This window comes from Enoplosus armatus, chromosome 10 (genome assembly GCF_043641665.1).
Source record: "Enoplosus armatus isolate fEnoArm2 chromosome 10, fEnoArm2.hap1, whole genome shotgun sequence".
NCBI classification, from domain to species: Eukaryota; Metazoa; Chordata; class Actinopteri; order Centrarchiformes; family Enoplosidae; genus Enoplosus; species Enoplosus armatus.
In genome coordinates, this window is record NC_092189.1 from 10,436,906 (window position 1) to 10,451,317 (window position 14,412).

At 42.3% G+C, this 14,412-nt stretch overlaps 2 protein-coding genes across 2 annotated transcripts in view; both read right to left on the reverse strand.

Annotated features, from left to right (window-relative positions):
• The window catches only part of LOC139291633 (collagen alpha-1(XXIII) chain), a 112,592-nt gene extending 108,429 nt beyond the window's left edge, over window positions 1–4,163 (reverse strand). Inside the window, exons 1-2 of the mRNA XM_070913732.1 lie at window positions 3,870–4,163; window positions 3,192–3,261 (exon numbers count right to left, since the gene is read on the reverse strand). Of these exons, the coding sequence (XP_070769833.1) occupies window positions 3,192–3,261; window positions 3,870–4,163 (364 nt within the window). The remainder of the gene's footprint in view (window positions 1–3,191; window positions 3,262–3,869) is intronic.
• A 993-nt stretch (window positions 4,164–5,156) lies between these two features.
• Window positions 5,157–12,945, reverse strand: LOC139291214 (dual specificity protein kinase CLK4-like). Its single transcript, XM_070913181.1, has 13 exons — window positions 12,837–12,945; window positions 11,285–11,445; window positions 9,401–9,650; window positions 8,635–8,737; window positions 8,264–8,330; window positions 8,066–8,182; window positions 7,760–7,926; window positions 7,577–7,671; window positions 7,342–7,471; window positions 7,178–7,260; window positions 7,006–7,085; window positions 6,732–6,822; window positions 5,157–5,972 (listed from the first exon to the last, which is right to left on the reverse strand). The coding sequence occupies exons 2-13, from the start codon at window positions 11,443–11,445 to the stop codon at window positions 5,733–5,735; spliced, it is 1,584 nt and encodes a 527-aa protein (XP_070769282.1). The 5' UTR covers window positions 12,837–12,945; the 3' UTR covers window positions 5,157–5,732.
• Window positions 12,946–14,412: the final 1,467 nt, after the last annotated feature.

Here is a 14,412-nt window from a genome sequence, read left to right on the forward strand (position 1 = left end):
TGATTGTTTAGTCTATCAAATATCAGAAAAAAAGAGAAAAATGTCCATCACAACTTCCTAAAGCCCAAAGTGACATCTTCTAATTGGGTGTTTTGTGCGACCAACGGGCCAAATTCCTATGATATTCAGTTTACAATCACAAAAGAAAAGAAAAGCAGCAAATCCTCACCAGTGAGAAGCTGTAACTATACTGGACATTTGGCATTTTTAAATGAAAAAAAAAGACTGATCATATTTGCTCTAGTATTAACATTAAATTTTCCCACAGTTAAAAAGAGATTTTTGTCAAAGCAGCTTGCACTCCAACAACCTCTAGTAGGCAACTCAAATTGTTGCTGTCTAATGAAAACCTGCCCCAAAGTGTTTTTTCAGAGGCCTTGTGTGTAGATGTTACACCACGGCAGACTGTGTAAGCCTTCGATTAGTTAAAACATTAAAATCCCACAAAACTGTCATTTCAATGCATGGGTCATGACTGCATTGTTTCAGCACCCTCTCCTGCTGCGCAGTCTTTCTGTGACTGTTGACTGAGTAATATTAATGGGTGTCTCTGGCTGGTATTTCATTTTGGGCCTGTGCCCAAGTGTGGGCAGACTGCGAGCCCCCCTAGCCGGTATCAGACCCGTTAAACAGCCTTTAAATGCAAATTGCAGAGATGACAATTCACTCCCCCTACACAGAACGCATGCAGCCCTCACATGGTTCTAATTAGCTGAGCCAAAAGGTGTTGTGTTCATGTGTAAGTAATGAATGTGTGTGTACGTTTTGTGTGTCTGTTGCGAGAACAGGCGGTGTTAATTGCAAACACCTGAAGCTTGTAAGCAGAGTTGGGCTCTGTGACATAGTTTGCCTAAGCCGCAACGACTGCTGACCGTGTCGTATACGTGAGCATGAAAGTGTCACAATGGTGCTTCACTGAGTGGATACGAGAGATAAATGTCCCTGGAGTCAAAGCCTCGGGTCAAATACTATCTATAGAGTCTCTGCTACTCCAGTGGTGACTGAACCAGAGGGCCTTGCCTTCTAAATACTTACATTTTTCATCAGAAGGAAGTCATTCAGTCAGAAGTGTCAATGACAAATTCAACATCATCATTCCCAGCGCTGCTGCGGAAGTGCTGCCCCCTGTTGGGCCCCTGTCTTCATGCACGCTGAAAGGGGAGCACCCTGATGCAGAGGGCAGAGCTTTAATGGCAGAAATGCGGCTCATGCTGTGTGGCAGTGTGTCTCTCACACACACACACATACAGGCAGAAATACCTTGGCCTGTGATCCTGGTGGTGAGAGATTCAAGTTTCAGGTGGGAAGAGTTGGTGCTAAAAGGGAGAGGAGGGTCTCTTCTTACAGTGTCGTGTTGAGAGAGGTGCCTCTGTCGGCCCCTCAAAGGCTCAGAGACAGAAACTCAGACTCACACAAACACACACACATGTAGCCACATGGGACCATGATACAGACTGTACACTCTCCCACAAGGACTCAGATGGGATGCACACATGTAGACACAGCACAGCTCAGATACATGTACATAAAAACATTTGACATAAGCCACATATACAGTACATAGCACAAACACATGCACACCACAGATAATAACCAGCTCATGTGGCTTCTTGTGGCAAATCTCCAAATCCAAGTTTATCAGCAAAGTAACCCTCTTAAGAAATAAACACATTTTATAGAGAAATGTTAACAAGTCTGTATTGAGCAATCTAATTGTTGGGACATGAAAAGAAGTGCATGTCCACAGGCATTCGGTTGCCATCAAAGCCGCAATAAACAAAATAGCCTTTTGTTTCACCAAAAAAACAAAACTGCATATTTAAAGAACAGAAACTGGAAAGAGGGACCTTTAAATAGACTTCTGAATAGTTGTGGAGGGATTGTGTTTCAGTGCCGAAAACCGCTCGATTACACAGCAGTTCAGCAAAATTGACAGGAAAATGGGATGCACCATCTGATACAATAATATGATCTAATTACATTAAAATGCATGAATACCCAGCAAGGGAAGAGCAGGATAGTAATCCTAATTGGGCAACTTTTTACAAGGTACATGTACCTCTGATTACAATTCTACTGAGCCAAACTTCGTAGGAATGCACTTAGTGTCGACAGTGGAACTCCAGTAAAGGGCTAGAAGTTGCATTAACAGTATCCAACAAACGCTCGCACCAACTTCGCTGACCAGCCAGAGCCAGCGAGCTATCTTGGCACAGCAGACTTCAGACTGGAAAACAGAATGTGTTGAAAGTGGGCCAGAAATTCCACTTGTGAACGCTTTCACCTGTTCTTGTTGTTGCAGGGCTATTCACACCCGGAGACAGAGAGAGAGAGAGAAGACAGAAAGAAGAAAGAAAGAAAGAAAGAAAGAAAGAAAGAAGAGCAAGGGAAAGGAAATTCCCCAAATGTGTGGATAAGCATCTTAAAAACTCGACCTCTGCCGTATCATAGAAACATTTAAGAGAAGGAAATGTGTGCACGCGGATGCTCTCTCTTCAGTAACATTGTTAAGATTGCACTGAAGTTGCAATTTATTTTATAAACTGGAATGCCGTGAATGCCAGCTTCAATAAAAACACGCACACATCCTGTTGCTGAAAGCCAGAGAATTTCTCTGGCAGTAAAGCACAGTCTTCCTCTCCATAGGTGAGGTCAAATGTAAACCATTAAATACACAGCTGAGATCAGTTGGTCACACCCACAGATGTCCACGCTTCATCAATAAGTGTGGACACATCACATCAGCCACTTTACCCAAAATAACACAACGGGGGACTCTGCGTGTACCATGATGTGGCTCACACACTGTTCTCCACGCGTGGAACTATCACAAGCCTTGTAATGAACACCGCAAGCCAAACGTGGCCAATCTTGGCACACGGCTCCATCTGTGAAAGTCAGCATCCCCCACTGACACAAGGCATCAGGGCTCAGTCTGGACCTCCCAACCCCACTGATCTGCTGAGTGTTGAGCCCTGCTGTCACAGTATGGGCCCTGCACAGGCTTAGGGGCCGTAATCCGCCGCACAGAAAAAGACACACACAAATACACTCTTAAAGTTCAGGAGAGCTGCCAAAAGATTCACAAGCAGCCAGTCGTGCCTTGACTGTAAATCAGGACCCTATCAGGTGTTTCGTTTGGTTTGTTTATGTGTTGTGGTGCTAAAGCTACAAAGAGCAGAGACAGATACCTGGAGGACAGGAGCACTCTTGGCCAACGTCTCGAGTTGTCCGCAATTTTGGCATCAGCACCACCACTTTCTGCAGACACACAGAGCAAATTCCAGTGTAAGACAAAAAAAACATTTATTTATTCTCAATGTGAAACAGTGGAAGTTATGAAAGTTTTTGTTTGGTTTGAATGTGTTTGGAAGCCACTGAGTAGTTCAAATGTGTCAGAACAAGTGAGGATAAATGGAACTCATTAAGCAAAAAATCAGAAAATGGAATAAGGTTAAAATAATCTCAAGGACTGCCAATAACATTAATGAGATCATCATCTTTTTTGCGTGACATGCAGCTCTAAAAATGAAAGGAGTTCCCTCAAGTTCTTTTCCATGTGATAAAATTATAGGTTGGTGTGTATCATCAGTGGTTATGTCACCCTATAAAGAGCTTTCACTGCAAACTAATTGGCCAGCTGCATGCACGGTTGATCCCTAAGGTCATGCATTAAAAGAGAATGATTTCAGGAGGAATAATTAGGGTGCAATTGCCAAAAAGTGCCACAAACTGTGCGTTTGTAAACCTCGCTGCATTACGTTCCCTGTTATTACGCACACTTTACGCACAGGTGAGCAGCGCGCCTGTCAGAGGTTCACATGCAGAATATATGTATTTATCAACGGCAATCAGTGTACGTCATGTACCTCTTCCACGAGCCTCCCGATTGAGGTGCTCAGCTCTGGAATTAGGGTCCCATCCTCGTTTATAAAAGTCCTGTGCGGCGGGTGGAGGATGGACGCTTTGTCCATCTCCATCTGCAGCCGGTTCTCCAGCTGGTAGGTCTTGAGGCTCATCAGAAGACACACAGTGACGGAGCTCAGGGACATCAGCAAGCACAGAGCGATGGGAAAACCTGGAAGCCACCGCTGGACCACGGACTTGGGCGCACACTGGCAAACCGGCTTACTTTCCCCGATAGAGTCGCTGGCTGTATCCATGCTGAAATCCTGCTTCAAAGTCCTCTTGATGAAAGACAATAACTCGTCTAGTTCTGAAACTAAACTGTAATCAGGCTCCGTGGACAAACTAAGCAGCGCACCTCACACATTCACAACACTAACTCCACTACACTAGGCTCGGGGTTCAAAGCGCTGTCTTAAATTAGTCTTGGAACAAGAGGCAGCAGCAGTGCGCACCGGGTTTACACCAGACACAGATGGGAGCGATCTGGATGCCCAGAGAACCAGAGAAGAGGCGCCTAATAACTTGCAGGTCGGTGTTTCCTGTTGGGGAGTATCCTACGTGGATGTGCAATTGCAACTACCAATGGGGCCAATTGTTTGCCTCCCTAAAACTTGCACGTTCAACTAGTTGAGATGCGCCCGCCCTGCTGACCACGTGGGAGGCTGCAGATTGACAGCTGTGAGTGAGACTGAGGGTTTGGCTTGGACAACTTCTGATCGCGCTCAAGGACCTCAGTTCACTACGGTGTGGTCCCTGCAGCTAATATTATTCACCAGTGTTTCCAAACCCTCCGTAGTCGAAATTCATAAAGACAACTGGAACAGTGACTGTGCCTTGTTAATTAAATTAATTGTGAAATTTGCAGAATAATGTATTGTTTATGAGGCTTCAAAATAAAAAACCGGTGAAGCGGGAACAAAAAGACTGTTTGGAATACAATATAATTATTTTCGTTGTCTGACCCACTTTCTACTTTCCCCTCTCATCGGTTTGAGACCGGTGCTGTGATCAATTCAGTTTGTAATAAATGTTATTTTACTTTAACATTAACGAGGCCGATATCTCACATTCTACAGAAAGTCAGAATGATTCTTAATTACAATGTTTATCGATTTAGGTTACTGCCCTGAAAGCTCCACCATGTTGGCCTTCTGATGAGGAAGCTTTTTACTGCCATCCTGCGGATTGATGCAGCTACTGCACCTAACAGAGCATCTATCACTGCACTGAATACACACAGGACACACTTCTGTCTTCTATTCACGTTTATTGAGAAAATGTACATGATACTGCAAAAGTTACATAACCAGTCAGTGAAAAACAAAATATCTGAACAAATTCTATGTACAAGGATTTTCTGCCCGCAATAACTTTTTTACATCTACAATGCTGAATAAATTACTGGTGAGAGACTGACGCAGGTAAAGCAATTCTCAATCGGTTACATCACCCACTTGACAATTTAAAGAGAACATGGACACAAATTGGACTAATCATGAATAAAACACAGCTCTACCAGTATATGCTCAGAAGCTAGGAATTAAATTACAATGGCAAATAAATAGAAATCAGTTGGGGGATTCATTACATGAGAACATATCACAGATGAAAACATAACTTGTTGACGAGCGAGACCAAGAGACACACTGGCTTAGGACAGGACGCAGCAGAGTAGGGCAGTGGACTGATACAGTCGGTTAAGGTACACCTCTCCTGGAGAGTCAGGAAGTAGAGGCTGGCACTGAGCACCATGATAAACGTCATGGTGACGACGGCCAGGCCCTGACCGAGGTTACAGGTCAGAGGTTTACAGGTTCAGGAGTTCAGTCTTTTTTGCTGCTACTGCTGCTGCTTCTGCTGCTGCTGCTGCTGCTTTTGCTTTTGCTGCTGCTGCTTTTGCTTTTGCTGCTGCTGCTTTTGCTGCTGCTCTTGCGGTAGCAGGAGAAGAAGGGATGTCTGAGGGCCTGCTCCAGACTGAGGCGCTTAGCTGGGTCGTACTCCATCATCTTCTCTATCAGGTCAAACAGCTGCTGGTGGTCTTCGCCCTTTGACAACATGTAATGCTGTTGGGAAAAAGATTATTTGTAAGTCAGTCACTTTAAATTACGTCATGGTTTATCTAGTGCTCTGCATTTTAAATGTAGTTCTGTGTTACATACAGGAACTACTATATCCTGTACATGCTAGGGTGGACAAAACAGCCCTGCAGGAAATATCAGTTTGGTGATGGTCATTATTTATTATGGAGCAAGGCTTTCAAGAGTTAATTCAACTTATTTTTGAAGGTCATAGTTTACAGTTGTTAAGGAAACACACTTACACTTTTGTGTGCCATCTTTCCAAGAATAAGATGCAAACATCAACATCAATTAATTTGTTTCACGTCTTCAAATACTTGCATTTAGCCCACCTCAGCATTAAGACTGGCTGCAGGGGAAAACAGCGAGCTTAGCTAGGCGACGTACCTTCCATCAACTCCAAAGCAGTCTCATTTAAAAAGAGGCATGTTGTGTGTTTCACTTAAAACAGTTAGTTTATATGTTGCAGTCGTTTTATGACCAACAGCTGGGCTCAATGGCTGCATGCTGCAAATTAGGAATCCAGGCCCTATTGTGAAGTTGTTTGCGATGTACAGTGTTGCAACTCTGGTGACTTGGAAGTACTGAAGGCCAACGTGCTAGCTAACACTATACAAGTTTTGGAGTTGTTGGAAGGTGTATTTTTTTTTAAATTACATATGATAAATAAAGGCATATTTTCAAATGCAAGTACAGGAACACTCCAACACAGACTGTATGAGTCTCCAGTAGTATTCCTCTTACCTTGAGGGGTTTGCAGTGTTTTCTGACATATCTCCCAGCAGAGCTGTGCACATCCCAGTCAAGTCTGCACCGGTGAACATAGCGCTGTTTTCTGGCACACACACACACACACACACACAATGATTACAAAATGATTACAAATCAAAACAATTCAATTAACTCCATCAGCTTACGTTCAGATGGCCTTATAAATGGTGTTTAAAATCTTTTTTTTTACAATTTCTTTCCAAGACACTGAAATGTTAATAAAAAGGCCAGTTGCTGGTCCCCTTACTTGGTTTTCTGCAGGAGGTTCGTGGGGATGGGGCCCAGGACTCTCTCCATCATAGCAAGGTGCTCTTTACTGTCATGGGTCTGAAGGAGAAAACAATATAACTCTTCCTGCCAAATGCCATGGTAAATGTCACGGTATTAATAATTTCATTATGCTCTCTACTGCCACCTACCTGGAAGAGAGTAGATCCAAGGTAGTACTCGATGAGTATACAGCCTACGCTCCAGACATCACAGGAATGATTCCAGCCCAGATCTGAAAGAGACAATGTTAACTTAACAAGTCACCACTAAAGGATCCAAAGCTTCAGTGCAGTGCTTTAAAACAGCCACTTACCTAAAATGACCTCAGGAGCACGGTAGTGACGCGTCGACACCACAGATGTGTGGTGCTCGTGTTCATATGTGGCGTTACCAAAGTCAACAATTTTCACATCTGGGTGCTTCAATGTTCTTTCATCCCGTTTCTGAGGACAAAAACACAATCACACTGCTGCTGGCACAAACAACAAGTTTGGATTTTTGCCAATACTCGGGTATGATTTTTCTGGATTAATATTTAGGACGCTTACCATTTCAGGGTTGTACTCCATATCATAGTCTGAATCAATGAAGAGAATATTCTCTGGCTTCAGATCTGTGTGAGTCAGCTTGTTCTTATGCAGAACTGAAAGACAAAACCACATTCATTTTAACCCAAGCTGCTGTTTTTAAACATACTGCGTTTTCTGTGAATGCATGTGTCCAATACTCACACTGCACAGCTCGGACGATCTGGTACGCCATGTGTCTGATGTGTTCTACGGGGAAAGGCTGGAAGTTGTTTTCCTTGAGGAAATCGTAGGTGCTGAGGCCAAGCAGCTCAAAGGCGATACAAACGTGGCCGTGGTAGTCAAACCAGTCCAGCATGTGCACACAAGCACTAAAGAGGAGGAAAGGTACAGTAGATACAAACTAAGTTCCTTGCGTGGCAAATTCAGAAGACATTTTCATATGTGATCTGAAGGTGATCTGAAGGTGATCAAGCTTCTGTGATATGAAGTCACTATGGAATGACTTACTATCTCTTATCAGAGTCGAGGGACTTCAACTGTCCAAGCACCTCTACCTCAGACATAGCTGCCTCACGGTAGCGGTCTATGTTTTTAATGATCTTCAGAGCCACTCGAGCTCCATCACTGGAAACACATAATATTATCAATACTGTTAATTTTTTTTTAAACATTGAGCTGTAAGGAATATTTCTGATTAATACTTACTTAGAGTGATCAATGCATTCGACAACCTTCCCAAAGGCACCCTCTCCTAGAGTACACACAATCTCATCTACAGAAAATAGAGAGTTGAAGTTAGAAACACAGCACTGACAAAGTGAAACACAGCCCTGGTTCACTGCCTGATGTTACATTGCTCTGTTTAGCTTCACCACTATAACACAGGCTTCTGAACACTGGCATACAACTCAATGCTAAATATGTTACACTGACAAGCCATATCTAACCAAAAAAATTACGTCTATTGGCCCAAATACTTCAGCCTCTAAATTAATGTTTGGAAATAAAAACCAGACAAGAGAGTGAGAGACAAAGTGTGAACAACAGTAGAAAAAAAAAAGGTATATATTCTATACATCTCGCTCTCAGCATGTCTCCACTGTGATAGATGAGGTGACCCTCGTCATCATCCTCAACACTCCTGGATCTTTTCCTGCTCCTGCGGTGATGGCTCCTCCTCTGCACCGGAACCGCCGCAATCCGCCATCACATCAATAACCCATCAGCCAGCCAGCACCAGGCCACCACAACGCGACATCGTCATTCATTCAACCAGGCCAGGGGGGGGGGGAGGTGTAGGGGTGGATAGATTCGGCCCGTTCAGTAACACCGGCAGGCGAATGGACGGAAGGACGGAGCAGCAAATTCAAATTCAGCCCCGTCAGAGAAATTGGGCGCCAGCCACCACATAGTGTGTGTTACAGAAGAAAAACATGGCAACAAGATTTTCAGATGAGAGACTTTCTCAGAGTAGTACAGAAAAAACTGAACTTGATTGATTACAGTCTTTCTACATGTAGTTCTAGTAACTCTCTTCCTATACAACTTAATTCTTTACCATCACGTCCCATAACTGCCCACTAAGATTTCAGCACAAATACTGGGTCCACTTCTCCCTTGCTAATCTATAAAACACTCACAATCCCTTACTTCCTGAGCCCCAAGTCCCCTACTTGTCATTATTGGAAATCATGCTTAATAGTGAAGAGTGGGACACCCAGAGATACAGAGAGACAAAAGGGATAGGTGTTAAGCATTGGCTGAACACCAGTGATTATGACCCATTCGATTTGGTGGTATAGACAGAAGAGGGGGGTAGAGGGGAGAAGGAGGTTCTCGTACCGAGGAGGACCTGGGGCGAGAGTGGCTACGTCTGCGCCTTCTGTCTTTTTGTCTGCGGCTGCTTCGCCTGCTGCGACCACTCCGACCACTGCGCCCGGATGACTTGCTGTAGTGGTGCCAATCACGGTCTCTGTCCTTGCAGTTGGCTTCACGACTGTCCTCCTCACAGGCCATGTCCAAACTGTGATCCTGAGTGTGTCCTTCCCGAGTGTCCAGCCTCTGGTTCAAACTGCGGTTCTCCAGGTAGTGCCTGTAGTCAAACAAAAAAGGACACGAACAGATCAAAAACAAGGACTTGAAAGGGTATGTCAGGTCAGGCACAGCCCAGTTCCTTGTCTGTGATCAAACTCTGAAATGAAATGACTATATGATGGTGCTAATGGTCCGCCTATTGCCTGACACTCTATCCCCTGACCCTTTTATGTAACATTTGTAATTAGCAACATACTGATTTACAGCCACCAAACACCAAGCATCCCTCATTCAATGAGGGGCTGCAGTTCAGAAAGCATTTTATTAACGGATTATTGTTGTGGAAAATAGTACTTTTAGGAGTTAGCAAATGCCAATATCTAATGCCACACATTTGGGCAAATTTTACATATATACAGCTGTCTCCTTGGCAGTCCAAAGCATGCCTTCCTTAAGACATGCACCTTGACAGAGAGCCAAATTGGCATAGATTAAGTGTGAGGCATTAAAGTTGCTGAAAGCTTTTCGGCACAACCTGATGACACGTAATACGATCTGTGATTTTACACCTGCAGAACTCAGTGTGCCAGAAGTGAACACCTATGTGGTACCATTTCTAACCACATCTAGCAATATGAAATGCAGATATCTAACAAATCTCAAGGGCTTTTTTTATTCTCTAACTAAAAAAGAAAAAATGAAAATTACTTCCAACAATTCCTCATATGTGCCTTGCTCTCTTTGGTTGCGTTTGCTCAAAATGTTTCTAATCACTCCCAGCACATGCACCCAGCAGGCCATGTTAGCACCTAAAAAAGACAGAAACTCCTAGGGCCCTAGCACCCTGGTGGTGTCAGTTGTCTTCCAGGAAGAAGTCTGCCTCTCTACAGGATTAAAATTAGAGCAGATCTGGAAACATCTAATGTAACCCCATTGGCCATCATACATGCCCACAAAAGAGAACAGCAAAACACTGCACAGAACTTCACCAGATGAAAGTGAAATAGCAAATTGTCTAATTTATTATTTATGCAAAAAGACTCATTTAGACAAAATCTAGCTGAAATACCATTAACAAAAACAAACACTGAAAGTTACATACATATGTAAGTGTTGTGTTCCACAAAGTACATGTACTCTTCAATATGGAGCACATATCGAAGGGGTGTCAACAAATCTCAAGCCTTACTAGCCTAACTGGAAGTTCATCACAAAACAGCAGCACAAGCCACCAAAATTCTGAAACCTAGCAACAGTATAAATGGAGTTATCTAATAATGGTTAACGGGATGTAGACTGTATGTATGTAGTATTTTTAAAAACCCAACTGATCTGCATTTTAAATAGTTGCTCCCCAATTTAACCACTGTGCTGCCATTTCTCATATTACAATAGCTATTAAACTTGAACAGCTTTTCTGACATCATCAGGATCTCATCTGATTGTCAACATGCCAAATTTGGCTTAAGTACCAAGTGGAAGACATGAGACATCAGTTTCATACAACACAGCTAAGTGGAATTTTGAGTATATCTAAGACTTAACCTAACACTGTACTTCTCCATCACATAATCTACTTGTTTGTATAATGTTTAGCTCAGTTAAAATGTGTACCTTAAGAAACCACAACCCTAAAAAAGGCTCTTAGAATTTCAGGAGTTATTTCTGCAACAAATGTTGATGGATATTTACCCCTCGTACGTCTTATGGTGATTGTGAATTCTTCTAGACTTATTTTCTCTTTCGCTGCTGTGCGAATCTCGTTTCTTTCGCTTACGACACTCCATTCTCTCTTCCCAGCTGTACTCATCGAGCCAGACACCGGGTGAGCGCATTCGCTTTGAGTGGCGCATCTGAAAGACATGGAAAAACAAGTCAATATGGCATAACCTGAAGTTCCACTGAAACCTTCGACATTAAATTCAGTTATTTATCAATAAATAACTGTAATGTTTTTCTACCCATGGACTCAGCTGCAGCATTACAAAATGGGGTTATTTATGGAGATACCCCTCCCTCAATGCAAAAAAGTCAATATTATGCATTATATGTGGCTGCAGCCAGCTATACCGGAGAGTTTTGTAATAGTAAGGGTAAATAATAAAACAAGTGGAGCTGAAACAGTCAGTCAACTGTGTATAGACAGACATTTAATAGGCAACCATTTTGTTAATCAATTTATTTTTTTTAAATCATTTACCATGACAAACTGACATACAGTATCTGGCTTCAGCTTCTCATGTGCGAGGACTTTATGGTAAAATAAATATATTTGTGTTTTGGAATGTTGGTCAGACAAACCACATAATTTAAAAATGGCACCGTGGGCTCTGAGAAAAAGTTATTGATATTTTTCAGAATTCTTACAAATCATAAATCAAACGAAATCATACTCAGCAAAATAACAACAATGAAAATGATCGTTAGCTGCAACTCTCATAAAGTCAAAACAAAACATTCCATATGATTGCGTAACTGACAGCAAACAAAAAGATCATGCGCATTACAATAATAATGTCATTAACTTAACGAACTTCATCGTATTCATCCTCTATATGGAATGTTCAATTACTAATAATGAGTTGGTAAGATGGCGGGAGAACACGAAACGCTTGCAAGTTATAACTTGGGGCCAACGTCATCGTATTGTCGAAGTTTCCACCACGACTTTATAACTGTGAAGGTCTTTGACGGCCTGACATCGTGCACATCAACTCCCATGTTTATCCACCGTTGCATTTACATACGGTAACGTTAATTTTCAGTTCAAAATGTGGTACGTTGGTTAGGTATATTATTATAATGAGTCATCTTGCAAGAGGAGAACCGGTAAAGTAAAAAGTCGTCGAATGTTTGATCACAGCTTGATCTCGATCCAAAGGCCCGTCGAGCGTTAAGCACGCTAACAATATTAGCCACCCATAGAACAACATACACGTTACATAAGTCAGCCTAACTTGTTACAGTTGGTAATGGACATTTTGACGTGACTGCCAACTTTTGTAAGTGGTGACAGCCACCATTATAGAAAACTACACAACAATTTGCCAACTCACAGTACCAGTGGAAATAAATTCTCGTAGCTAGCCACAGCTAATTAGCCAGATCAGGATCTGCCATGTTGGCGAGACGTCGAATTTCGGAAAAGCTAGCTGGCTAATGTTAGCTAACATTAGGAGCATACAGTAAACTGTAGGTTACAGAATAAAGTGGTAATTGGCTATAATCCAAGAACTGGTCTTACCTGTCTTTATTAATAAACTGATTCGAAAGAGAAGGTTTATCGGTTATGTGAAATATATGAACAAAGAAAGAGGAAAAATGCCTCTGACTAATCGTCTTCAAAGATGGCGAGCTTCCCTAGAATTCGATGGAACGTTGTTAAACAAATTCAATGACGCAACGTACAATAACAACGCCCACTCACTGTGCTGTGGGATTTTGCTATCCTGAGTTTCTCCTTTCAGGTACAATCGGGCGGCACTTCCCATGTATCATGTAGATACAACACTTTGACGCGAATGCTTTCCCTAGCACTAGTAGAGTTTGAGTTTGAACTTGTCAGTAATATTTAAAGATGAATAAGCTGCGTCTGCAAAAATAGTTATCTTTAGTACTGCGTCGTTTTCCTCTTCTCCGGATATTGTACAGTGCAATTGCACTACTAAGAAGTTCCTGACCAAGCTTAAAAACCATGAATTCATAAATTATTATTCATGACTTTGAACATTAATTTTGTCCTTAATATCTTAAAAAGAGACGGTGTCCTTTTCGGATTCAGAACACAGACTCTGGAACAGTTTCCCTGACAACATCAGATGGCTGAGTCTGTTAATATTTGTAGGTTGTCTTAGAACATTTTTTAGTATCTTGCATAGTTGAGATTGATTCTGTTTTTGATATCTGCTCCATCTTTTTCAGTGCAGTTATTGCTTTCATAAAGCAGAGCTCCGACAGTAAACAGCCACTGGCTGTGCTGGTTGAAGCTGTGGCTGTGGATATGGTTATTGCTCGCACTATGGCTGCATGTATGGTTAAATCTATGATGATCTGGATATGGCTATCAGAATCAGAAATACTTTACTGATCCAGGGGGGGAAATTACACTTTGTTAACTATGCTGCGTTAACTGGTCTTCTGCAGAGGCTGATTGAGACAGGCTGTACAGTAGCTGTGATTATGACTACAGCCATAGGATGACATAGCTTTAGCTTTATCTGTTTGTCGCTGTGATTGTGGCTGTGGCCATGGCTGCTTTGGCTGTTATGATTAGGGCTGTGACACATTAGTTTATAGTGGATAATTAACACTGTACTGGTAACATATCTGTTCAAATTCCGTTTGGCTTAAAGAAGCTTTCTTAGCTAATGGCAGTAAAGACTAGTTACAGTACAGCAACCATAGCCATATCCAGATCATCATAAATTAAACCACAAATACAGCCATAGCAGGAGCAATAGCCATATCCCATATCCACAGCCACAGCTTCAACCAGCACAGCCAGGCAGAGCAGCCTCAGCTGTGCTGAAGTAATGAGCAATAAATGCAGAATGTAAAGTGTCACACCATCTCTCCTCTCTACAGTATCTGCAGAGTGTTTCCCTAAACTGGCACTGTATTATAGCTGGACTGGACCAACAACACACTAGCTGTTTCTGTTATAAGGGGGAACGCAAAATGTAGCCTATTGCGAGGTAAGTATTCCTCAAAAATATTCTGGCCTTGATCCTTAAGGGGCTCTGCACATATGAAACAGTCCATTATTTGATGACAATGTCAAAATCCATCATCCCTGCCATATATTATATTGTACTGTGAGT